At 43.5% G+C, this 26436-nt stretch overlaps 1 protein-coding gene across 1 annotated transcript in view; it reads right to left on the bottom strand.

The window, feature by feature from the left end:
- Window positions 1-26436, bottom strand: part of ryr2a (ryanodine receptor 2a (cardiac)) — a gene marked incomplete at both ends in the record, with an annotated part of 147965 nt that overhangs the window by 29141 nt on the left and 92388 nt on the right. The window contains 33 exons of the mRNA XM_084485587.1: window positions 731-807; window positions 1266-1345; window positions 2145-2244; window positions 2682-2732; window positions 2859-2910; window positions 3441-3547; window positions 3847-3943; window positions 4076-4188; window positions 8075-8209; window positions 8440-8499; window positions 8861-9031; window positions 9834-9926; window positions 10782-10869; window positions 11078-11235; window positions 11794-11876; window positions 12384-12576; window positions 14052-14179; window positions 16958-17088; window positions 17190-17271; window positions 17414-17652; window positions 18406-18466; window positions 18934-18983; window positions 19825-19946; window positions 20073-20137; window positions 20265-20380; window positions 20523-20646; window positions 21588-21663; window positions 22054-22131; window positions 22432-22566; window positions 24291-24380; window positions 24479-24557; window positions 24749-24912; window positions 25726-25866. Coding sequence (XP_084341713.1) covers window positions 731-807; window positions 1266-1345; window positions 2145-2244; window positions 2682-2732; window positions 2859-2910; window positions 3441-3547; window positions 3847-3943; window positions 4076-4188; window positions 8075-8209; window positions 8440-8499; window positions 8861-9031; window positions 9834-9926; window positions 10782-10869; window positions 11078-11235; window positions 11794-11876; window positions 12384-12576; window positions 14052-14179; window positions 16958-17088; window positions 17190-17271; window positions 17414-17652; window positions 18406-18466; window positions 18934-18983; window positions 19825-19946; window positions 20073-20137; window positions 20265-20380; window positions 20523-20646; window positions 21588-21663; window positions 22054-22131; window positions 22432-22566; window positions 24291-24380; window positions 24479-24557; window positions 24749-24912; window positions 25726-25866 — 3539 coding nt within the window. The remainder of the gene's footprint in view (window positions 1-730; window positions 808-1265; window positions 1346-2144; window positions 2245-2681; window positions 2733-2858; window positions 2911-3440; window positions 3548-3846; window positions 3944-4075; window positions 4189-8074; window positions 8210-8439; window positions 8500-8860; window positions 9032-9833; window positions 9927-10781; window positions 10870-11077; window positions 11236-11793; window positions 11877-12383; window positions 12577-14051; window positions 14180-16957; window positions 17089-17189; window positions 17272-17413; window positions 17653-18405; window positions 18467-18933; window positions 18984-19824; window positions 19947-20072; window positions 20138-20264; window positions 20381-20522; window positions 20647-21587; window positions 21664-22053; window positions 22132-22431; window positions 22567-24290; window positions 24381-24478; window positions 24558-24748; window positions 24913-25725; window positions 25867-26436) is intronic.

The raw sequence follows: 26436 nt of genomic DNA, 5'->3' as shown, positions 1-26436 counted from the left end.
TGAAAGGGGCTAAGGTGATAGCCTTAGCCGTGTTTTTTGTCGTATTGTATTAACTCCTAGTTTCATAAGTCTGGGGACCTGGTTCTCTTTGGGCCGAAGGGACTTCAGGACACACTCCAGTGGATTAGCGTCTGGTGACCCACTTGCTTGCAAAGTGGGTCAGAGATAGTTGAGAGATTTTCTTCCTGAGTGTAAAAGCGAAGGGAGGTTTCTAAACTACCTGATGACGCTGTGTCTGTGCCCTCTGACCCAGGGGTACCGGCTGCCAGCCAATCCTTGGTTGGCGGTAATGCTCATGCTTCTGAGGACTGCACATAGGGGCAGTCCTTGTTATGTGACATAACAAGGACTGTTGAACCAGTACCAGGGTTAACTGTAGTCAGTACGTATCAGGGATCGGATCATCAAACCACACCAGCAGGTGGTCTGGGACAGAGTCTGACCAAAAGGGTGAATGCATTCAACTTCCCAGTACACACATAAAAGTCCTGTTTCTCATTCTCTTATTCAGTTTCACTTCAGTTTCTTCTGTTTGTTTCAGCCAGTGATACATGTATAATGCAGACCCACAAGGGAATATCATTCTGCTTCCTGTAGTTCTTCAACATTCATGGATGGATGAGAGTCAATGTTCATCAATACGTTTCATACTGAGACTTAAGGGCTCCTTCAGTTTTACATTTAGACACTAAGACATGTGTTTGCTGTGCTCCGTCGCTGAACAACGTACCTGCAGGACTGCATGAGGCCGGCCAGACCCTGGAAGAAACCCACATCCTTTTTGTCTCTCAGATAGTCCAGCATTTTCTGTCAAGAGAGTAAGAGAACAAAACAAGACATAGCCCGGTCAGAAAGGTACATTCTCTTTTTACAGACATTACCTGTAATCTCACATTTAACCTAACCCTAACCAGGAAATAGATTCATGTGAGGCTACTGGCAGGCTGAGAGATGGTCCTGAGTTGTGTCAGCTCTACCAGAACACCCTTTTCTCCTATGCATTGGGTACATCAGTCCCCTGAGCCTAAGACTGACAAGTACAATATCCAGGAAAGGGAGAATAAATATGGGTTCTTCAATTTAGAATTTGACAACGGAATATCTGAAACCTGCAGTGGAAAGGGATTTCCCTCAATGTGAGTCCCCCCCTCTCTCCACTTGCTCTGATTTCCCTCCCTCTCTCTTGCCGATACACACACATTTCGAGCAGCCCATTCCAGCACTTCATTGGGAGAAGAGAACGTTTGGGAACGAGGTTCGGGTACCTGCTGCACGGTGGAGTTCCCCCCATTGAGGACGGCTATCCCCAGCTTCAGAGTGGACGCCACCATCGGGCCCATCTCACCTAGGATCAGACACACATGCTACTGTATTGCTGCCCGATGGGAAATCTGGGTGCTACAGCACAGAGTACTGGACAGGAGTAGACATTACAAAGAGATACACATTGGTTTAAAATAAAAAATAAAAATGCTAATTGATTAGCTACTTCTAAAGCCCAAAGCACATGGGATGGTTCGTGTCAGGTCAGACCTCATCATTGGGTTGTGTTTGTTGTTGATGGCTGTTTTAAGCAGCCTCACCTGGCCTGACACACATTGGTTCATATGGCAATCAATTCACACAGGATAAACCAGCCATCACCACACAATGCAATAAACACTCCAACATAGTGCTGGCATTGCGGTAATGCATAATACCTCCATTCATGGCATTTAGCATGAATTAGAATTTTCCTGAGTACAATCGACTCAACCTTCTGTGACCATGAGCTACAATGAGCAAAACTGGCATTCAAACCCAACATTTCATTTTCCAGCCGAACATTTACAGATTTGGGCAATCAGATATCATTCAGACATCGCTAAATCGCAACACATTTCAATAACAAGTTGCATTAATGTCCAGATGGATATCGGATATTGCCCTTGCAGTATTATACTCGATAATCTAATTTGACATCCCATATGTAATCCCAGAGCACCTACTGACGTGGTTTCACAGATCCAATCGATAATAGATGGTGGCTGCATATATACCTGGAGTATGTGTTTTGGTTTTATCTAAATCATATCCGAATGGCTAAAACCCATGTGAAGGCCAGGTGTGAAGGGCTCTGAAACTCATCAATTGTTGGAGCAGACCTTTGCTGGCACTGATGGTCTGCAAAACCATCTCAGCTGCTCCCCGGTCGTGAAGACGAGCCTGCTGGTAGAGCAACTTCTGCTTCTCCATCTCCTTCTCCTGTTGTTGGGAGAGGCCATCATGATGGAGACAATGTTCTCACAGCAACTCATTTCATCTAATTAAAAGTCACACCAACAAATCGATATTTGTTGCACACCCGTTTCCAGGGGAATACCAGTTAAATCCCAGTTAAATCCGCATTGACAGTGCTATGAAGTGGTATAACTGAATGTGATTGTGAGGGAATGTAGACATTGTAATTTGAATCCCTCTTCAAATTGAAAATGTTTGGGAGACTGCAAGTCAGGTGCTCAACTCAGCCATCGCCGGTCGTCAGCCAATGTGAGGCAAAAGGACGTCTTCTGCAAATGTCTGAACGTATGAATGTAATCCTTCAGTGCAATCATTTCAATGATAATAATGAAACAATAAAAGGTAAAAATCTACTTGAAATCTTCCAGTTTAAGAACGTTAAACGGGAACAGACAACGTACTTCAAAGCTTTTGACTTCGTCTCCATCCTCCTCCACCTCGTCGTGACAGCTCTAAGGGCGGAGAGGGAACAGTGAATGAGGTCGGCCACTAGAGGGCTTCCACTACTGCTACCTTTACATTCAGCAATACAAGAAATAGAAAATAATAAAAATTGGGGGAATTGAACTGGGCCTTACCTTGGCCATTATGTCGGCGTAAGCCATGTAGAGATTGTCTTCATCTAATTTGCTGCAATATAAATTAAACAAACAGTTTGGTACAAGCTTGTTCATATCAACACTGTATTGTTTTGGTTACGTAAGCCAGAGCATTTTAAAATACTTCTTGTATTTACTACAATCAAATCAATTTCTACATCTACCCTGGTCCAAACTACTATTTTTACTCTTTCAGTGTGTGTACTCTGCTTGTGTGTTCATATCCCACCTCCATCTCTTAAGCCCAGTCCAGATAAAAGGTTTGCAATGACAGCAAATAGTTTGCGGACACTGCAGAGAACCTTGCAGCAGTGTGACTGTCTCCAGAGATTAACCCTGTCGCAGAATGTGGTTTCACAAAGTATTGACATAGGTACTGTGGCATTGTTTGCAAGCAGTCGCCGTGTATTTGCAAATCTTGGATCTGAACTGAGCTCTTCTGTCTGTGTCACCGGCCTCTCATGAGGAGCAGCTTGCCATTTCTCAGTCAGAGCGGTTTGCTCATGGAGAGCAGCCTACCATTTCTCAGTGAGAGCGGTTCTCTCATGCAGAACAACATACCATTTCTCAGTCAGAGCTGTTCGGCTGAAAAGCTGAATGAGTTGATGCAGAGGGTCGATGTGCTTCAGACTGTCCTCCTCTTCGGCTGGCTCATCCTCGCCAGATTTCTGTACAGTCAAGCACAGACAAAACACAGATAAATACAGGAAGATGCTTGAAATAGGAACAGTAACTACCGATACATCTAAAAAGCAACATTGCATTTAGACATGACAAAGCACTGAGAAATCAAGGCTGTCTTGGCTGGATGAAATTCAGTCAGACCACGATGCTTTGACCCTGACATTGAATCATCTCTTCATTTCTATGGCTAACTAGTGAAAACATATGCTTTCAATAACTTCCCAGGGCAATGTAGTTACAACTTTGTTGGGGGTATATTGTGAAGTTTTGAGGAGACACATACAGCCAGGTCCTCGATGAGCTTATCTTCAAAGTAGTGGTCTTCTGCCTCGATCCAGGACTTCTCGTAGCCTTGAAGAAACAGGTTGACAGCTCTGTGTCTGAGGAGGACAAAAGGGGAGAGAAAGAGGCCTTTATATCTTCCCAGCTTTCATCAAATTGTGTACATGTTGTCACAAAAATATAAATAGGACAGGAAAGGTGCTGTATGAATCCAATTCTAATGTGAATACCTGGGCAGGTTGTACAGGGGAGCCATCCTGAAGCACGCCACCACAGCCCTCTTCCTCTGCTTGGACAGCAGTTTGTGCCACACGGCCTTCTTACTGCGCTGGGGATGCTCCACCTGCAAGACAGGGACAGGTCAACCACCATGTTAACATGGGGGAGTATCGGGAGCCCAGGCCCTGTGTTGCTGTTCTGTGTGGTAGACCACTTTTCTGAAATAAATGTCAGGTTGTGGCAAAGTGTACGTTTGGCAAAGCAGGGAGTCAAACGGGTCTTAAAGGAATACTTTGTTATTACTAGACTATTTCCAGATTTTTTAGATTTGTCCATTATTGAGCGACAACGCTGTAGCTGTAATCAGCAAAATGGACAGAGAATACAGTTGTGTGTATTGTTGTGTCGGACTATGGAAAGCCTAGTTAAGTGTTATCTAAAAGATTCAGGTGAAGGAGAGTTAAGACTGTAATGAATAGGGAAATATACTGCAAGAACACACCAACGTGATTTAGGAGGCAGTCTTGGTTTGACACAATAACAAAAAGACTGTGATCAATGAAAAGGTAAAGAAACAAGTTTTATTTCTCTGTAGAGATCCAAATTGGTGAAAGGTTTTCCTTTCACCAATAATCTGTTAACCCATCTGGAGTACTTTGGATTATAGCAAGCAACAAACATTCTCACTCACTCACCATCATATCGGTGAGTGGTGAATATCAGAAGATATCTTTCATTTAATGTTCCATGAATGGTAATGACAGGACAGAGTTTCTGTTCTGTTTTATATACTGTAAGATGGGCCATTTGTCTTGTGTTTTTCACCATTGGTTGGTAGCTTAGTGGCCAGTGTGCTTGTAAGATTAGTTTGGGCAGGGGCTTCTGAATATGTGTTTTCCTTGGATTTTGGCACAAGGGATTATAACATCTGATCCTGTGTATTAATGAAATACTGAAGCTAGCTTAGGCTAGTGACTGCTGTGAATAGGGCAGCTGGCAGCTAGGGAAAGACCTTGTGACAGCATGGAAAGGAAAGGACGGCTGACAGGAGGAAATAGACCCCGCTGGGGCCCCAATGGGTTAGCAGCTCATTGTGGCAGTAGCCCAGGCTTTATTAAGCTATGGGTTACACCCTACCAAGCTACTAAACTACATAATGGAAAAATACCCCTAGAGCCAGCGAGAGCAGGGGCGGAAGATGACTCACCTGTGATGGACATAGTTACAGACCCTGGAATGAATTTGACTATGAGTAAGGAAAGCATGTCGGTGAAAGCCACTTGTTCAAACTTAACTGAGAAGAAGCTGCAGGTGTGTGTGTGTGGCTGGCAGGTTACTACTCTAAAGGGCCTGAAAATCCATGGGAAAATGAAGTGCTTGGTAGAGGGAACACAGGGAACCCGCATTGATAGCTACTTCTTAAGAAGTGCATCGAGTCAGTCGGTTGAAGTCCAGTGACAGGAAGTAACCCACAGTTCGCAAGACATCAACACCCCTGATGTTGAGGTAGATTCAAGCACTGAGGCAGAAAGAGAGGCCAAGATAGGCCTGGGGTCAGGTGGCCAGGCGCAGCAGAAGGTAGGACATGGGAAGATGTTAATAGTGATCTGGTTAGCATTCTGGATCAGCTTAAAGGGACGGCTGAAAGCAAATTAGAGAAAATGGGAATGGGACATTATTTACAGTTACGGTAAAGATTTGGGTAGAGAGAAGAGATAGATAGACTCATCCAGGAGAGGAGGCAGCTTAAGAAGCAGTGGATAAAAGGTACAGATGACGAGAAGGAAGGCATTGATTGTCTACAGGCAGATGTGAGGGAGCGGTTGGCAGTGCTAAGAAGAGCAGAAAGTATTAGGAAAAATAGGAAGAATTTTTTTTAATTTCTTTTTTTTTAAAGATCCATTTAAATTTGTTAAATCATTATTTGATAGGCAGAAGAGTGGTAGTCTCATGGAACCTAAGCAGAACCTTGAGGAGTACTTGGAGGGAGTGCACAAAGACAGGGAAAGGTTCAGAGAGATGGAGCTTCCCACTGATATCCCACCTATTGGTGAATTAAGTAGTCAGTGCGACGATAGCCCACCAAGGTGGAAAGAGGTGCAAGAAGTAATAAAACGTGCAAAGGCGAAAGAAAGCAAGCGAAATATGCTGAAATGGCTGGAGAGGCAGCACAGCGAGGCTGGAGTACGCGACTAAGGCCTATTGAAATCGGCGAGCGGGGGTTTGTGGCTAGATCTGCTACTAGCTTGCTGACTGAACTGGGCATTTGTGGACGTCTGAGTCTGAGGCAGGTGGTTAGTAAAATGTCCTTGGCAGCAGAACGAGCAAGTGAATGGCTGTGGGTAAGGAGAAAACATACTTCCTGGGGTGCAAGCTAAGGTAGGCCAGCTGACTAATGTGCTAACGTGTTTGTTTGGTCAGGGTTAGGGGTAGGGCTAGGGGTACGATGCAGTAAAGAGTATTTGGATGCATTAAATGTGGCAATGTGGTGGCAGCATAGAGGGGGGTGACTCCAGGACGCTGGTTTCATTGTTAAGCCCTCAGGAGGTGTCGTGTAGCCTGATGCATCAGCCGCTTACTTCATTACATTTCATATAGCGTCTGAACACGAGCCGTAGAGATTCGTTTGCTTCCGGGAGGCGGTTGCTTCCGTTTGCTTCGACTAATCGCTGCTGCTTGGCGGTGACGTGTGCTATGCGTTTATTTATTTCCGTTTATTATGTCCTGGTCATCACTAACGCCAAGCTGGCCTGCTGTTACACCCAGTATCCCTGCCTCCTTAATCTGGTCTTCTATCAGGGCAAGCAGGGGGGACACAACGATGACAATAGGGTTAGCATTAGCGTTTGGCTTGCATAATGTCTTCGCCACTAACGGGGCCAGCTGGTAAATTAAACTTTTCCCAAACCCGGTAGGAAGAAGTCCAAAAACGTCTTTGCCCTCCAAAAAATTCGTCAAACATGCTTCTTGTTCTGGCTTTAAGTCTTCAATATCCGGAATAGTTTCAAGCACAGAGCGTATAGCTTCGCCGACATCCATCTCGTCAACTGTTTACCGCAGCTTGGGAACTACACCGGTATTTCAGTTTGGGCGCTTCAGTTCGACGTCATCGCCCGTCATCGCCACATCTGCTCGCTGATTGGTCCGTCCGCTCTGGCGGACGGAGCAAACCGAAACGCATTGCTAGTTCCCTGACTATATGGTTGAGGCAAATTAAATTTGCCGGAACCAGTAGGCGGCGCTAGCCTGGCTAGGTGTCGTGGGCCTAACGTAACGAAACATTGGTGAAAGAGGGTGCCCACTTGATAACCCCAATGAAATGATACATACTGCATACTGCTGTTAGATGGGCCATTTGTCTTGTGTTTTTCACCATTGGTTGGTAGCTTAGTGGCCAGCGTGCTTGTAAGGTTAGTTTGGGCAGGGGCTTCTAAATGTGTTTTCCTTGGATTTTGGCACAAGGGATTATAACATCTGATCCTGTGTATTAATGAAATATGTCAGGCTTGCCCTACTGTGTCCTAAAGGGTTAGGTAACCCTAACAGGTAACCCTGTGGCTCCTTGCGGAGCTTTTAGAGAGACGCAGGGCAAACTCCCATCTGAGGCCTCAGATTATTTGATTATTGTATGTTTGTTTATATGTATGTTGTATGATTGTTGCATGTTATTGTACCTTTATTACTCAAACATAATATTAGTTATACGTTCGGATTACTCTTTATTCTTATACATTTTAGACAACCCTAACAGGTAACCTTAACGACAGGTAACCCTAACAGGTAATCTTAACAGGTAACCCTAACAGGTAACCCCAACAGGTAACATTAATAAGTAACCCTAACAGGTAACCCCAACAGGTAACCCCAACAGGTAACCTTAACAGGTAACCTTAACATGTAACCCTAACAGGTAACACATTTCCAGTAACCTGCACATATGTTTCTTCATCAAACGAAAGGATAGAATGTGTATGATAAGCTAGCCTTAAAACGGTTAAATATGTACAGACCTGGTCTAGGTGGAAGAGGACATGAGCGATGTCTAGCACCCTCTCCACAGTCTTCTCCGGATCAGAGGTCTCCTCGTTGCGGTTGGGAAGGTCTCGGTACAGGGCCATCTGCCATCGAATCGCTGGGTCTTCCAACTGGGAAACAAACAGATGAAGACGTCTAGAGGTCTGAGTCTGCAATGCAGTGGGAATGGGTCACGCTCTGGTCTGATACCTAACCTGGTAGTCAGGTCAAGTCATGCACATTTTATTTGTATAGCTCTCAATACCAGTTATCGTCTCAAAGGGCTTCACAGACCATATATGTAAAGGAAAACATCAGAACGTACGCAACAGAACAAGGTGTCTAACAAAGAAGATTTCACCTTTCCTTGAAGATGTAGATTGCTTTTTATGATCTCCCGAACTTCATCTTCCGTGTCTTTCTGTTAAGTAATCCAAAAACATTGTATGTAAGGATTCAGGAACATTATGGAGACTGAGATTCAAGCAAGCAATAAGTGTGTTGCTGTGTGTACTGTAGACCAGTGCTCACTCAAAACGCTCATGCAACATCTGAGATCATGAGATTTGAGTACATTTTTAAATCCGGATCCTGTTTTTAAAACATTGCGCATTTATAGATGTTTTTTTTTCGAGATATGGAACAGTACTAGTACTAATAGCAGCATGAATGTAATGAACTGGGGTACTATGTACCCCAGTTCATTACGTTCATCTAAAAGAAGTGGTTTCAGGGTTGTCTTTAGGAACCAGGTTCTAACCAACAGCAGCGGGGTGAAGCACCTGAGTGAAGCGGTTCTTAGCCAACGCTATGAGCTCCTGGTCTCCGGGCGCGCAGATGTTCAGCCCCACTGGGAGCATGCGCTTTAGCGTGGCCACGATCAGGCTGGTCTGCATGGTGTAGCGGTCCCCTTTCCTCTTCAGCTTCTTCCTCTCCTGGTCCGAAATGGCACCCTGGGGAGACAGAGAGATGGTGACCACCTTTTGATGTGTCTGTCCATTGGACATGAACTGAAGGGTAGCTACACCCCTTGAATTTGAACTGTACATGTGTTGTCAAGAGAAAGGGGAAATGTGCATATTGACAGTGAAGAAGAGTGATACGGTATATTGTTTGGGAGAGACTTTGTAATCACTGTAATTGTAATTAGTCGCAGATCCATTTATATATTTAAAGCAGATCTTCTTTGTTTGAAGCAGGTGCTCCAGACATCAAGCCTCCCAAAGCCAGAACTTATTCACGCCCCTCATTGGATGTCTCCTTCCTGACCATTGTGTATGCATTAGACGCGGCCCTAGAGGCGTACGCCGCCTCCCACAGAGGTTCCTGATCTACCAATACAAACGTGTGCCCTTGGTAATGAGAACAGTGGTCTGGAAAGTGTTTGCTGAAGGCTGTCGTCAGTCCGCCTGACTCGGCAGCAGTCGGAGAGGCTAAAGCCAGCCTGGCTCCACATCCAAAGAATGTTTGTTTCTGCCATGTTCCCAAATGGAACACTGCTCAGTAAAACTTATTTTCAAATCAAACAAATTCCAAAGCAGCATTAATATGATATTAATTAGGACATTTCCAAAAAGGCCATGTGGGTGTTAGGGGTTTTTGGGATTGTCCTGGGTTTGGGATGTTCTGAGCCTAGCTGCCCGCGTTGGGTCCAGACTAATATCTGGAGGCCAAACGAGGCTGAGCTCCTGAGGTTTAGGATGACTTGGCGTGTGCTACATGACATCTCTAAAACATCTCTTGATATTGTCTTACCTTCGACATCTTGGACTTGGTATCGGTGATGAGGAAAGACATGTTGTTGATCTCATTTTGGACCACAAAGTTCTGCTCTTCCCTCTTGAAGTTCTGCACAAGAAGCAAGAATTATACTCCCATTCACAATGTTTCACTATAAATTAATGTGTGAACAAAAGGTCAATTAGACACGGCACACTGCTATTACAATATGAAATCAGTCCTTAAACACAGCTCCGGCATGTAGGAAAATGTCTCACTCTATTTTAAGTTTATTCCAGATATGAGGTATAATTAACAATTATTCGCCAAAGGTGAAATGAATAGTGGGGAATAGCCACTAGGGCTATACCTCACTATTGACAGATTCACTATTCACGGAGCCTGAGGTGAATAATTGTTTTAGTATATACTACACGTGAACACTCCAAGAATAACACTTTTTGCCGGGATTTATTTGTTTTTATTAGCAGTTTATTCGTTTTTATTAGCGTGACGAGACGACCGTCAAGAGAGACGACCGTCACGTGGGCAATATCCCGAGTTTGAGATCTCAATCATGGGATATTAGAAAGCCTTTATAGAAATAGAAAGCCTTTATTGTCATTATACACAGTACAATGAAATTCTGCCCAATATCCCGAGATAGAGAACCAATCAAATTGCGCCATCTTAGGAGGTTCACGTGTAGCATATACTAAAGTGATTTATTCATATATATATTTTGAGTCCCATAATGATTATGGTGCTGCCCGGGGTTGAATTTGGAGTGTGGAGTTTGTGTTTGCTGGTATAAATTCTGCTTCAGAACAGGAGATTAACTAGTGAAGTAAGGTATCAGGTGATGTGGGCAGAGAGGGGTTAGAGGTCAGCTGGTGTTCTTTACATGAACAGGAGATTAACAGTGAAGTAGAGGTATAACGTGATGTGGGCAGAGAGCAGTAAGAGTTCAGCTGGGTTCTTTACATGCGACTTGGCCCAGAAGATGAAGACTTCGGCGACCATGCGGAACAGCTCCTCGGCCTCTGGGTTGGGTTCCTTCAGCCACTTTGCTCTGGGAAAAGGTACAATTCAAACCACATATGTTACCTGTTTAATACTTGATACTGATTGGTGGTAACTGTGGTATGAGCAGAATACTTCAGCGATGGGCTCAGCCCCATCACCTCATCACACCAGTAACCTGAAACAACCCATATCTGCTGGGTTACTGTTGTCAAAACACTCAAAGTCTGTACATGACACAAGAGAAGGTAGCCTGCCTGTTGTAGTCGACGAAGCGAATGAGGAGGGGGTAGAAGGCATACAGGTCCCGGACCAGGATGGTGAACTCATCCAACACCAGCAGCTCTGCCTCCGACATGTCCCCTCTGCCCTCAGCTTTTGTCTGCTCCTCGTCCATGAGGACCACCGCTGCTTTCTGGAGAGAACCATTACAGAGGCCCCATGACGAGGTTACACTACGCCCATAGTTAGATACCCTTTCTGGAGATAAAGGGGAGAGAACCCAGGAGGACAGCCCATAGTTAGATACCCTTTCTGGAGATAAAGGGGAGAGAACCCAGGAGGACAGCCCATAGTTAGATACCCTTTTCTGGAGGTAAACCTTAGAGAACCCATGACAGGACAGCTCTTAGTAACAGATACACTTTCTGGAGATAAACGGCCCCATGACGATGTTACACTACCCCCATATTTACAGATACAGTCAAGGAACAAACTGGGGTTAGTCTGTCTGCAGCAGAGCAGCAGCTATACACATTACCAGACACTATGATCTGTGACACAGAGAGAGACCTCAAGTCATGGACCATCCATTGGATTCAGTTGTACATCAACTAGTTGATGAACTAGTTGAACTAGGATTTTAAAAAACACTGCTCTTTTCGGCATTTATTTAATTAAACCCACAAAATTATTACAAGGGACAAACTCAGAACTATATTTTGGTATGATAAATGAAAAGAAAACAGCTCACTTTTTTTAGTTTTTCCATCAGAGGCAGAAAGTGGGTCTTGAGAAGCTGAGCGTTGGCCTTACTGATGATTGGCTGAGAAAAGACTTCAGAGTAAAGAGAGATAAGAAGAGAGAGAGACAGGGAAATAGTTGATGAATAAACATCTGGGTTGTGATTGTAGCAACCATGATTCCCACAAGCAGGGACCAGATCTATTGCTTCTGTAACTGTCAGATGGTCTGAGAGAGATGTTGTCTGATCTAGACTCACATCTGATGTAGCGTAATGATGTCTTATCTTGAGTCATGTTGTCTGATCTAGAGTCATTTTGTCTGATATGGAGGCATTGTCTTATCTAGATTCTCTTCTGATCTAGAGTCCTATTCTATCTGGTCATGTTGTCTTATCTAGAGTTACATCTGATTTAGGATCACATTGTCTGATCTAGAGTCATGTTATCTGATCTAGGGTAAATTATGATCTAGGGTAAATTCTGATCTAGAATCCTGTTGTCTGATGATTTCACATTGTCTGATCAAGAGTCATGTTATCCGATCTAGAGTCCTTCTGTCTGATCCAAAGTGATGTCTGATCTAGATGTGAGGTGTTACCTGCCAGTCTCTTCATCCAGGTGCCCTCGTCGATGCCCAGGTTGTTGTAGATTATCTTCAGGATGTTTCCCAGGAGGGCGTTCATGTGTTCCCACCTCAGAGAGGTGCAGCAGCGGTCGGTGCTCTCCGGGTTGTTCTCTGGACCGTATTCCCACCAGTGGGACATGTAGCTGCACAGCATGGGCAGCACCACCTGCACGAGGAGCAACACAGAGGAGGACAACAATCAAGGCACAAAGCAGATGTGTTCACTCCATCGAAAGAAACTGAACCTTTAAAGCACTTTAAAAGTTGCAATAGTTGTCTGAATTCACAATGACTACATCACCGATTTTAGTGATGCACGTAATGCCTCAACTTTGGAAGATGATTGTGTTAATAAAGCTCCACATCAAATGTCCCCCAACTCCAGTTCAAATAGTCACACAGCTGTGTACAGTGAGTGCTTCTGGCTCTTTTCTGTGGAGCAACAGCACAGTAGTCCCAGTGAGGTAGGGTTGGTAGCACTGTCAGGTTACTGTTCATGTTCTTCAACACCAGCCTAACTCTCCTGGTTCACCCCGTGTCTTAGAAATGGCTGTGTAGACGTTTATCACACAACACACGAGTATCACCTCCAGGAAACGCTTTAGTCTTCCTTTACACATCTTCTGCATGTTGGCTGGTTCAGTAATAATTGTTGGCACTTACAGACGGCCAGAGTACACAGGACTGGTGTGTTGAGGCACAAGCACAGGAGGACAGGATTGAGGATAAAGATATTATATGAGGTACACCTTATATAATATCTTTATTCATCTCACCCCGTCCTCCTGTGCTTGTACTGCCTTATGTTTATTATATTTTGACATTTTTATGTTAAATGTGTCTGCGTTGGCAACAATATCCACCGTTATCAAGAGGTCAATAAAAAGTAGTATCCAATTCTATCCATGCAGAAAAACAGTCTGTAAGCACATACATTTTCAATAGTATCACTACTTTTCTCCACGATTGAGGAACTGTGACAGGTAATATGGATTGCCAAAACTAATCTGGGTATAGAGGCCCTGATTGGTCAGAAATATGCTAGGAGCAGTCTAAATTGGCTCATACAGAGGCAGATCACTTCAATCCAATATTCTTACAGCGCATTTCACTCAGTAGTAGCTGATGGATGGCTAGGCTATTGACATCTTGGGGGGGGGGGTCCAAGGGTCAAAGGATCCTATTGTTAACCAATACTATAGTCCCAGCATCCTGAGACCTGTCTGCCACTGTATAAGAAGTCCTTGCATTACTTTTGGCAATGCATTGGACTTCTCCTTGCGAAGAGAGACGCAGGGCGAACTCCCATCTGATGCCTCGGATTATTGTATGTTTTTTGTATGTTCTTATATGTTTTATTAATTAAATTAATTAGCCTAATTGTTATAAATTCGGATGACTCTTTATTCTCTAACAGTTTAGACAGAAACGATTGACGTGGTCCAAAATTCCCACCACAGCTATTTATTAGAAATTACACCCAAATAATAGCCATAAGTCTTACCAACAGCACCTATAACTCCGTTTTTTTTTATAATTAAGTGTTTATAGTATGTATATAGTGTGTCTTACATGCATACATACATGCACACACACTGGGCATATCAGTAGTGGTCAGTCTACACTGGTGGGATGGTTTACCTCCATGATGTGGGGCATCTGGGTGTACCTGATGCCCGACTCCGCCAGCGTCATGATCTCCTCCAGGGTCTTCTCCAGGGAGGGGATGAGAGGACAGGCCTCAAGCACCGGGGCTGGAAGCCCCAGGGCTGGGGAACACAGAGCAGGCATGAGCAGTAGATCAGTATAAGTATGATTACATATCTATTGTATAAAATGAATACTAAATTGACTATTAGTAAATCATATTTCTAACTTTTTTTGTTGTGAAAAAACCATAGCTTAGGTTTATATTATTTTGACATTGTTTGTTTTCAGGGGCTGAATGAGGAAAATAAAAGTTGAACCACACATATATCAATATGACGAGTCATATATAAATATAAATATACATATATATCAGTGGAGGCTTCTCCAGTGAGGAGAGGGAAGAAGATCCTCCTTAACATTGTTAAAAAAAATGTAGATTGCCCAGACTACTGTAATGAATTAATGCCCTTAAATATGACCACTTTAATGCCTTTGTATATGTAATGTTCGTTTCCCTGGGTAAAGGGACATTAGCACCCCCTATCGCCTATTGAATATTACTTGGGGTAGGACGTTCCTCCCTCAGCCTCCATTGACTCCCATTCATTTCTCGGGCACTACTGGCGGCCGGTGGATAACATGGGGTTCAATGGGAGAGAGGAGGAAAGTCCTCCTCTGAGTGGGTGGGACTAGCTAAGGGATCTGAATCGGGTCAACGTCTATTCACGAATAGGCTGTAGCCCTGGCTGCGCTATGAACCAATAAGAAGAAGTCCTGGCTGCACTATGAACCAATAAGCAAGAGCCCTGGCTGCGCTATGAACCAATAAGCAGGAGCCCTGGCTGTGGAGCAGCCCGGGGGAGGGTAAATCCCCTCAAGTTTGTTGCGGTACAGTGCGGCTCTGTTCGCTCATATTGGCGTTTCCACCTAGTGGTGCGGTTCGGTGCGGCTCGGTTTGCTTATGGCGCATTTATAATAAATCCATGAAAAAGAAGAAAGCGCACAATAAACAAAGAGCATCAATGTAGGACGTCCAAGAAGGACGGCAAAGTTTTGCTCGACATTTTCTTCAATAAACAAAGCTTTCGCCGTTGTCCAGAAATACCTCGCAGGTACTGTGTTTGTTTGTTATTATCCCCCTGTCACACGGAAGTGATTCTGTCGACCAATCAACGGACGGCGTGTGTAGCTCAAACTTGCCGGGACCCTTTCAGGCGTCTCAATACCTCAACGGAGTAGTATTGCGAGACGAGAACGGCTCAATACGGCTCAGTCCGGGTCACGCCTACTTTTGGCGGTGGAACGCGACCCGTGCCGCACCTTTGCAGACTGAACCGACCCACACCCTGCAGTGGAAATGCGCCATTATATTGGCGTTTCCACCGCCAAAAGTCAGCCGAAGTAAACGCGCTGAGCCTACCTATTTTTCGACACTCCTCCGTTGGGTTACCAAGCCATCTGAAAGGGTGGCGAAAACGTGGACCTACACACGCCGTTATTCTGAAATAACTTTAAAATATCACGTTTGGTATGACCAGGTCACTGATATCTTTGCAACACAAACAGCGAGGAGGATTGACTTGATCTATAAATGAAGTCCCTCAATCTTAATTGGTTTAACACCATGACCAACATTCTGTAACATCCATTAACATCCACATTTGCCTCAAACAATGTTAGGCTTACAGCCCATGCCAATAGTTGTGAAATTATGTTCTTGTTGTTCTTTTAATTGTTTACTTTGACCATTCTGTTTGATATTGTGGAAAGGATGTTAGTGAATGATTCAGAGCATGATGCATTTTAAATGGCATCACTTTTGGTCTTGTGTCTTAATTTTTCTTAAAACAATTGTAGCTGAAAATAAACCAAATAAGCCAAATTACAACCAATACCTTCAGTCATTGAGGGCAAAAATAGGCCCAATGATAGGCTCAGATTTTTTATTTAGTTTTACAAATCAAGAGTAGGCCTGATTTGACTAATGCTTTGCATCCTTTCCTTCTGTTCTTGTAGTCCAAGACATGCTGCCCACCAGCTTTCAAAGTACAATGCTGCCACTGGTGGATTTGTATCAATTTTTTCACATAATTATCCCTCCCTTTTTATGCCACCATACGCCACTAACAGTCTAAGCAGGCCAATGGCAACCAAGTGCGCAGTCCTTCCTCCCTCACTTTAAAAACCACCAGCCGCCATTGATATATATACATGTAATGTAATGGTCATATGCGGATGGCGGAATATGATGCAATCTGTTGTTTCTATCTATCGCCCAATAGATAAATATGGCATTTGTGTGTTCTTACATCCATATAATATGGGTATTTGTTTCTACTTGCCATTAAATAAAAAAATCTTAAGAGAGTATAACATGTCAAGGTGGTGTGGACATGGTGGACACATTTAGGCTACAGCAGTGCAGCATGTATTCTAACTATTTGACATTCGTCTATGTATACTTCTTTATCATTTGGCCACTGTACAGTGATACAGTTTGAAAAAAAGGTGACAGCTATCTGCATTCAATGAAATTGCATTCAACCAAGCCATGTCATTTCACAGAACACATTTATTTCCACATTGCAAATCTGTGAGGAAAGGTATGCAGATGGCACTGGCTTCTCCCCAGCGATTGGCTGACCTGTCTGAGCCACACTCAACCATTGGGGAGCGGGCTCATGGACATTTAAGGTCACGACCCTAAGGCACGTTCTCATCTGACCACTATTCATCTGTATTGGCTAATACCGCACTGCTTTTTGCCACACTATTGGAGATTAAAAAGGGTATTGAATTATGTCCAATGACCGTTGGTTATTTTGCTACAAGCAGATCTGCGACTCCTCACTGCCACTGGCATAAACAAAGCAAACACCAACAGGTTTAAAGAGCACCTCCTCTCTCCTTGGCCCCTTTGCTGTTGTAGATGGAGAAGCCGTTGAACATATCCAGGTAGGGCTCCAGGAAGGCCACAGGGAAGGCTGCAGAGAAGGCCGCCAGACACTCTCCTATAGCCGGACGATGCCTGTCAGAGCAACAGGAACAGAGAGGGAGGGAGCAATAAATCATAAACCCCAAGTGGTTAGAGACGTTTTGGATGGATGGAGTGAGAGACAAACGCACTACCTCTCTACATAGATGCTCTTGCTGGTCCCGAGTGAGTAGAGACTGTTGAGGATCCTGTAGCAAGACACCTGCACATTGTCCACTAGAAGGGAAAAACACAGAAATATAGAAAGATCTAAGAAGAACACTCACTGGCAGCACAAGCTTGTTGTTCCTCTCCTTCACTTTGTGACAGCATTACGATGATAATAACGTGACAGTTGTGTATAGTGTAGGAAACCCACAGATGAGGTCCTGGCCGAAGAGGTTCTGTCCGATGTGCTCGAACAGGGAGGAGAGCACGGGCAGCAGGGCGAAGGTGGTGTAGTTGATGACCTGGGTGACATCGCGCGGCTGCGTGCGCTCATGGGTGAACTGGCCCAGCTTCAGGTTGTCCTGGGTCTTCTCCAGGTCCTCCGCCGCACTTTCGAAGAATGCCCGCAGCGCTGCCTTCACTGACTCCAGCCCAGTCTTCATGACCGTCCTGTGGCCATAAGATGAAACACTTCAGTACTTCGAGAAGGAAAAGTCATACAATATTGTTTTTATAATGTGCTAGCTCTGAGCAGGCCGTGCTAACTCTGAGCGGGCCGTGCTAACTCTGAGCCACCCACACCCTCAGACAACAGATTCGTCTGGCAACGTTTTTCTTCTAAACTTAACATATTCAAAAAACGGTTCCAATATGTTTTTTTTTTTTACTTTGTTTTTATTTCAAAATCATGTACAGAATCATATTCATCATATCTGCTGTTTCATACACAAGGTAACAGTTATGGTACAACAAAAGAGACAGAGATTATAATGATAAAGAAAAATACAAAATAAGATAGAATAAAGCAAGATGAAATAAAAGAAAGAATTATATCAGTATACCCAAAGCAGGGCTCCACCTTTTAATGAATATATGTTTTTGAAGTCTCAGGGAATATGTTATTTGTTCCATTTGATATATTCCCTTTAATAATAATATATGTTTGCAATTGAGATTCTGCAGGAGCTCACAAAAGTGCGTCTTACTCCATTGCGGCTCGCTAGCGCCCCCCGTCCCAATATGTTTTGACCATACAATACCTATTTTACCCAGGGCCAGAACTGGGTGTGTGTAAACCCACAGAGCCAGGCTCTGAATGGTCTCAGTGCTCTGATGGCTAATCTGGTACAGGCCTGGATGGCTCCTGGTCACCTGACTCCCTGTCCATGCACACACAGGTGTTCGCCTCATCACAACACTCACCTTGCATCCAGCGTCTGTCCCAGGATGTGAAGGCAGTTGACGATGGAAGTGGCGTCGTTTCCTGGTGGAGGTGAACGCAGAGTTACATGACTTTGAGTTGAAACAGTCCCAGCGATAATAAATAAAAAATAAATAAAAGGTTAAGGGGAGATGAAATGATCCACACACAATGCAGATAACATGCTAACCTTCCTGCATGTCCCTGTGTTGGCGTGTGGCCTTCACATCAGCACAACGTGGGCATGCAGGGGCAGGGGCAGGGGCCAGAAGTCATCTCAACCTTTAAAATGACTTCTGGACATTTTGCATCCATGACTTTAATCTTGCTTCTAGTTTGTGAGTCAAGTTCTGAGAGTAGGGCTTTCACTCCACATCACTACAAGATGCATACAGAAATAGTACTGAAGAGACACAGGGGCTGTCTACAGTCGTTCTGCATCGGAAACATTCTTTAGAAAGAAACAAAACCACATCATGTTACTGTTAGAACAACATGCCATTAGACATGCACGCGCTCTCTATTCTTACCAAAAAGCGATATCCTATGTCTGACAAGAACTCCCAGTTTGCAGAAAAGACTTCAAGAGGAGAATGCAGTTGAAGGAGCAGAAAAAACACAAAACAAGGCAGAGAGAAATAAAGAAAGAGAAATAAAGGGTAGATTAATGTAAATAGGAACAGAGTGATTAAAATTGGGAGAACAAAACAATAAACACAAACATTAGCACTGGGAGACAGTGGGAAGGGAGAGAATGTAAGGTACAGAACAAAGGGATTTAGAAAAAATCCAGTTCATAGTTAGTTTGACAAACTCGACAAACATGGACCCATCATCACTTGATGAACCTCTGTTTCCTCCAAAGCCTTGGTCAACTGGTTATGGTTTCCCAGAATATTTCTTGTTGTTAAATATTTGTAAGTTTAAGTTTATACCATTTATAATGTTTCATTATGTTCAAATGTTCAAAGTGATCTGCAGCTGGGTAGCCACTGCTGCTGCGGTATGTGGACAAGCTTTCTCTGCCCCAGGGATCAAAGATAAACTACATGTCTGCACCAGGGATCAGAAATAAACTACATGTCTGCACTCCAGTGATCAGAGATGAACTACATGTCCGTGTGAAGATGGCTTTAGGTATGTGGACCGGGTACACAGATCATTGGGCTGTGTTCGGGCTTGAGGCTCCTAGTCACTGAACATGACCTTTCCAGTTCAGATTGTTCCCATTTACATTTGTTGACCTAAAGTGTCAGATCTGTACAGAGCATTTCACTCACTAATAACTGATGAATTGCTATTGCATTACGCACAATAAGGATGGCTCTTAAATCGTACCTCCAGCAGCTTTAACTAACTCAGCTGTAATAATCCTAAAATGGCCACTCTTTATACCAAGTCTTTACACTCAAACAACGTACCTGGTCACCATCTCCTTCTCCTTGTTTGAGGCGTGGCCTCCACTGCTGATTGGACGAATGGCTGTAGACAGGAAGTAGAGCCTATGGTTCTTAAAGTACTGGTCCACCAATGGCAAGAGAACCTGGGGAATTACGTTAAATCATAGGTTATCTCTTTGAGCTATAGCTATATATATACATACATATATATGTATGTAAATGTTATGAGTTTCATCACTCACACACACAATCTTAAACATGGCTCAGACCTTTCCAAAGAACTTGGTTTGCTGCTCCTGGGGACGTTCCTCTCCCTTGGCTCGGGTTCCTGCGTCTGTGCATCAGAGATCCATATTTACAATTTACAAACCCTTGAATCCACTGTACTTGCAGCCTGTTTTAAACCAGAGCACCGTTTTGCTTGTGTTCTGTGCGGTTTACAGTGTTGCCTCCAAACATACCGGCGTCCATCATGTGTTGATGGGCCTTGTCTACATATTCTATGAGCTGCTGCAGGAAGGTGTAGGCAAAACGCTTCTCTATGGCCGGCGTGTCCAGGTCTTGCTCCCGCACACACCTGGAACACAACATCAAACCTTCTCAAAGCCACATCACCACCTCAATCTTGGAACAATCGTATCTGGAGCACCTTATCGATATCAACATCTATTCTCTGGATGGCTCTTCACAGGTGTATCATGTCATTTCATCCAGCCCACCTAGATACCGTGTATCCGTTGATCTGGAGGAACTTAAAGATCTCCTGTGCTTTCTCACGGTCTCTGGACTTCTCTTTGGCAGTGAGTGTGTCGTATGGGACCAGCAATGGATGGCTGCCTCCACCTAGCAAGGGAGAAACAAGGAGGGAGGAGGGAGGAGGGAGGAGATGATTGACAGTTGCATTGGCGGGAGTTGTCAAACTGGATGACACTGGTGAGCTTTTTTAGAAATTAAAAAAGGATGGGGGTCTTTAAATCATCAAGCTTCTTTCTAATCATCGGTTTGATGCCATGAGTTGTTATTTAAGGTCTGGATTGTTCAGTCTGGTGTTTTGTGTTAATTCTGGAAAAAAAAGTTGGATAAACCACTGTGTTTTTGTTCTTGATTTCCAATACAAAATATAGACCTTTGCATAAAGCAAGCATATTTAGTATATCCCTATGTTGATAAGAGTATTAAAAATAGAAAAAATTCCCTTATGGTGCATTTTGAACAGATAGAAAAGAAAACATATTTTTTTTGTGATTAACTATGGGCAATCATGTGATTAATCACGATTAAATGTTTTAATCGCTTGACAGCCCTTGTTATATCTGTTAGACAAGTGTATAGATATATAGAGATATATCTCGATGTTGGAGCCATGAAGCATGAACTAGATGTGAACGAAACCAACCAATAAAATATAATTTGAAGAGCACGTTGAACAATAATTCCAAGCATTGTTTCCATTTAACTTTTAAATCATCGAGTGGTATGTATATTCTTCCTCATTATGTCTTAATAACAATAATAACTTAATTTTATATAGTGCCGTTCAGACACCCTTCAACGCTTTACAGAGACAGAAAACAAAAGTCTTCTTAAAGGGTATTTCATGTATAACTTTGATCATGATACTGACTAAGTATACTCCTCATACTGAACAACCCATATTAGCTTCCAAAAGCCACAATCATGAGGATAATACATCCCCCCACCTTCTCAGAACTCTCAGCCTTACCGACTGACTCAAAATCAGTTCAACAGAAAGTCAACGAGTTAGAAATAAAAGTGAGACTCACCTTTGGCTTCCATTTCCATCTTCTTTTTCTTAGCCCAAGTATTATGAAAGTTTTCCGCCAGAAGCTCAGCCATTGACTGTGGAAGCATTTGATATATGAGTAGATATTTGATGAATACTAAGAATAGTCTGTTTTTCTTTCTGCATATTAGTGTATCTTATTGATACAGTGTGTATATATGAACGTGTAACTTACCGTTTAACTTTGCTTGCGTTACTTTTAGTGTAACTTTTCGTAAAAGCCTCACCAGGGACAGTGTGAATGTATAAACGTGTATCTTACTGTTATAGTGTGTATGTATAAACATGTATCTTACTGTTATAGTGTGTATGTATAAATGTGTATCTCACTGTTATAATGTAAATATATAAACGTGTATCTTACTGTAATAGTGTGTATGTATAAACATGTATCTTCCTGTTATAGTGTGTATATATAAACAGGTATGGGTGCTGGCGTCTCTTACGTGCAGGTCTCTGGACAGAGTGACGTTGCTCATGTCGATGGGCCTCGGACTGAAACCTGGAGCTCCTTCAAAAGACAGCTGGCAAACAAAACACACAGTTAAGGCAAGAAACGGAGTGTGTGTGTGTGTGTGTGTGTGTGTGTGTGTGTGTGTGTGTGTGGGTGCAAATGAAAATGGTTGGGGTGAGCGTGTTTCATGTAAGATAACATAAGATGATGCTTTATGTTTGGCTGTCACAGCAGAATAGAACAGTGGAACAGTAATACAAAATGAACAATACAATACAATTAATCAAATGGAAGAACAATTAAACGCTAAAGACAGAAGAGTGTATGGTCCACGGTCGGTAGAGCTGAGAGTTGGAGGGGATGTCTGCACCTGGCTGACTTGTGAGATCCGACGAGACTTCTGGAGACTACTGGGGTCTCCCTCTCTGATGCGCTCCACCGCCCAGCCCCAGGACAGCATGGTCCCGATGGACTCCTTGATCGGCCAGCGGTACGACTCCTTGTCCTACACACGCACGGGGGGGGGGGGGGGGGGGGGGAGCAGATCAGCGTTGCTGAATTTCTTCATGTGGAAATATGTATTTATTATTTTTGCATGTAAGGTGGTCCACAAAAGATATTGTTGACAAATTAGTCGTACACCTAAAGTTTGGGAAGCGCTGCACTAGAGCCAGGGTCCCCCACCTTTCTGTTACTGTGGTTGGGAAGTCTCTTCCCGGGCCAGTATAGTGGGATATAAGCATTATATGCCTGCCTCAGCTGAGAGCATACAACTGTAGTACCATTGTCAAGAATAAAGAGTGTAATAAAGTTTATAGACAGTAGTATAGTATAGTATAGTAACAGTCACATAGTTCTCAAACATAATAATTGTACCACATAAAACAAATCAAACAAATGTATCAAACTAGCAAAGAGTGTTTGCTTATGTGGGGCTGATGGTCGTTTTAAGTTTTTAGTTGAAACAGATGGCTATTCATGTACTGCGCTCTTCTTAGGAGATTAAAGAGTTGGGCCAGAGAGGATACGGCCCCTCTACATAGGCACAACGGAGGTCCTCCAGACCGGAGCATCCATCTGACACGCGGTGGTGTCCTGGTGGTGGAGGAGGGTGGGAGGAAACATTCCTCACAGCCCTACTCTACATAACCTGGAGGTAGCACACCAGGGGTTAATCTGGCTAATTAGAAGTAAATAGAAGTCCCGCCTCCCCGCAATGTTTGCAACTCCTCGAGGGTGTGAATTTGCCGACACACGCGCAAAGCGTTCCACCAATCGCAACAGAGCGGGCGTGCTGACCAATCACAGCAGACTGGGCTACTCGGGAGGGGGGGCCTTAAAGCGACATGATTCAAAACAGAACGTTTTTTAAAGATGCAATCTGAAATTGGTTTTGCAGAAATGAATAGAATAATAAGGGGTATTTTTAACATACAGGCATTTAACCCAATTCCAAATTCAATTATTAACCCTAAAAAGCATGATATGGGATCTTTAAATGTCACGTTTTCTGACCCAGCTTAGCCTGCGGTCTGCTAGCCGCATAATGCAATCTTTCATCCATATCCTTTGCAGTGAGTTTAACTGATCTAGCTGCAGCCGCTGAGTCGGAATCTGAAGTCTTCATCTAGACTATTTAAGAATATTGCAAAATGGTCCTCAACATTAATGGTTATGGATACCTTCCACAAAATGACCACGATGCGCTTCAAAAGCACTCAAGAGGTTCAAGGGCTAAATGTCTCGAGCCTTAGCATTAGCTTTGGGGGTTTAGCAACAGGCATGTTTTTATGAATACAAAGAAAGGCAAGAAACGCCAGTGTATTTTTCTTAAAATTCGGAGGCTGATGGTGTGTATTGAGCTCTTCTAAGTTAATCCATCCACAGGACTCGTAAAAGGGAAGCACAGAAGCTAATACACAGGGAACAAAATATGTAACAAAATCTTCTTTAACAAGAGTAAAAAATCCAAAGAGTAAATCCAATCCGGTAAGAAAACCGTTGTTAAACCCTGCAGCATATTTAAGTGGGGTCCCCATTTTACCCATGAAGCAAAAATCTGGTCAATGATATTAATAAAGAAAAATGTATTTATTTAGAATGTTTAAGGTGGCCGCCAAAAATGTTCGATACATGGCTTCTCCAGAACTACTAATAATCAAGAGATGTTGAAGCACACTTTCCTGAATGAAAACGGTGCACAGATAAAATACATGATACGCAACAAACCTTTTCAGAAAGCCCTTTGTAGGGCTTGAGGAGAGGTTGGCTCTTGGTGGCTTCACACAGCTGTTCTCCGTACAGCCAGCCCTCAGAGAACTAGAGAGAACGTCAAGTAGAGAAGGCATCTTTAGGTTCAGATATTACAGGAGGTTATTACTCTATGTGGTGGCAGGGGGGATCGTGTTCTCCATCACCTTATCCATAGACCACTTCTCATGCAAATGCTCTGCATATCTGTTGATGAAGTAGTCCAGCTTCTCAGGAACACTGACGCTGACAAACAAAAAGTCAATGCAATGTAAGATGGTGATTTGTATTAATTTTATATTTATATATATGTATAGATATGTAGCAATATTTTATATTTTCTCAAATAAAAGAATCCAGTTGAAACTGAGCCACACGGTTTCACAATACAATCATAGTGAGACAAAGTAGAATGTATGTGGTATTCCAGTCCCTACTTGCTGGTGTCTGCAGGCTGCGGGTTAAAGTTTCCCTCCGAGTCCATGGAGGACTGCTTCTCAATCATGGCCACATAGTTGGACTCCATGTAGTCGGGGGGCAGGGCCCCAGCCACCGCACTCAGGCAGGGCAGCGCCAGCTTGAACAGCTCCTGGTCGTACCGCTGGAAACACAACACTATTTGGTTATTTTCAATTGAAACTAAAACATCCCGTCCTAAACTTACCTTTGCAACTTATTGAAATATTGCTCTGAATTCATAATTATCACACTGCCTAAAACACAGCCACTCTCTTCAAACATAATTCATATGCACCTCATAATCATGACTAGTTTACATCTCGACATAGGCAATATCAGTATCAATAAATCAGTCTAATCGTTTGCATGTTTGTGCTGTGTATAGCCTACATGTGTGTGTAAGCGTATGTTGCAATTCCGACCTGCCATGGCACGTCAAAATAGCAACACCAACTGCGCTATCTGCCACTGACTTTAGACTAGGTATTTCCCGGTCAGTTGCGCAATTGTATTGGCACAATGTTTAGATCGGTGAAATAGCACCAAGTATCATTCGCACCGGAACACGCCCCTGATTTCTGCCGACACGCCTCTCCAGGTGCAAGTGTAGTGGCACCTGGTTGCTGCGGGGGAAAATCAGCTTTGTGCCGGGTGCAAACTAGCAACGACACATGCGTCGGTGTAGAAAGTCAATTGCACTGGGCGCAAGATAGGGCCCTATAACTGTGATTAAGGGCTATACAAATAACAATAAATGATTAGATTGTCAAATTGTCAAACCAGTGTGTGTGTATTTAACATCTTCAGAAGTCGCTGGCAAAGATGTAAACGCAGTTGGTCAAATAGAACCCCTACTTCTCTATAATAAGTTATAAATACTTAAATACAAAGTCAGACGGGAAATGTAGGACAGCGAACAACAGAGAAATCCACCAGGTGCGAACAGCTGGCTGACCTTGCGTGAGAGGGCATCGAAGATGCCCCAGAAGAGTTTCCTGGAGAGGTGCAGCTCCTCATCCGAGGCCACCCCAAAGCCGCCCCACCCAACAGCAAGGCAGTAGTACTTCCAACACCGCTCGTAGTGGTTGGTCAGCAACTAGACATGGAACATCAAAACATTATGTAGCACTCAGTGTAAGGTCAAATTACAATAAACGACTTGATATTATTGTTCTCTGCTTAATACTGTTTCTGTAAACTCCTGAGTCTTCATTCACACATTATTAATGGCAAGGCTAACAAGTAGTTATCTGCTGTAATCCAGACATCAAAGTCTGTTGGCCAGACTTTGACATCCATTTTGTGTGGCACTCCCGGGATCACAGCAGTGATTCAGAAGAGTATAATTGGGCTGTGTTCCAAGCACTAACACCCGCCCCCCTCCCATCACCATCGCTACTGTTTCTCTGCATTCAGAATGATCACACTGCCTATAAAGCAGCCACTATCACCGTACAGACTTCTAACTACGCACCTCAGTCTCTAAGTTTATGAGCATGCACAGTGGCTTGTAAACACAGAATCCAAACTTGTGGATTTGTTTGCTTGTGGGCACGTGAAAAAGGGACACTTCACCCATTTTTTGCATTAGGCGTTGTATCGTTAGAAACCCAGTCATATTTTTGAATGGTCCTGCATCATTCCCTCATTTTCCCCTGAGACCGGC

Source organism: Micromesistius poutassou, assembly GCF_964030765.1.
Source record: "Micromesistius poutassou genome assembly, chromosome: 21".
Taxonomy (NCBI): Eukaryota; Metazoa; Chordata; class Actinopteri; order Gadiformes; family Gadidae; genus Micromesistius; species Micromesistius poutassou.
The sequence above is the reverse complement of the archived record's forward strand: the minus strand, read 5'-3'. Positions and strand labels throughout refer to the sequence as shown.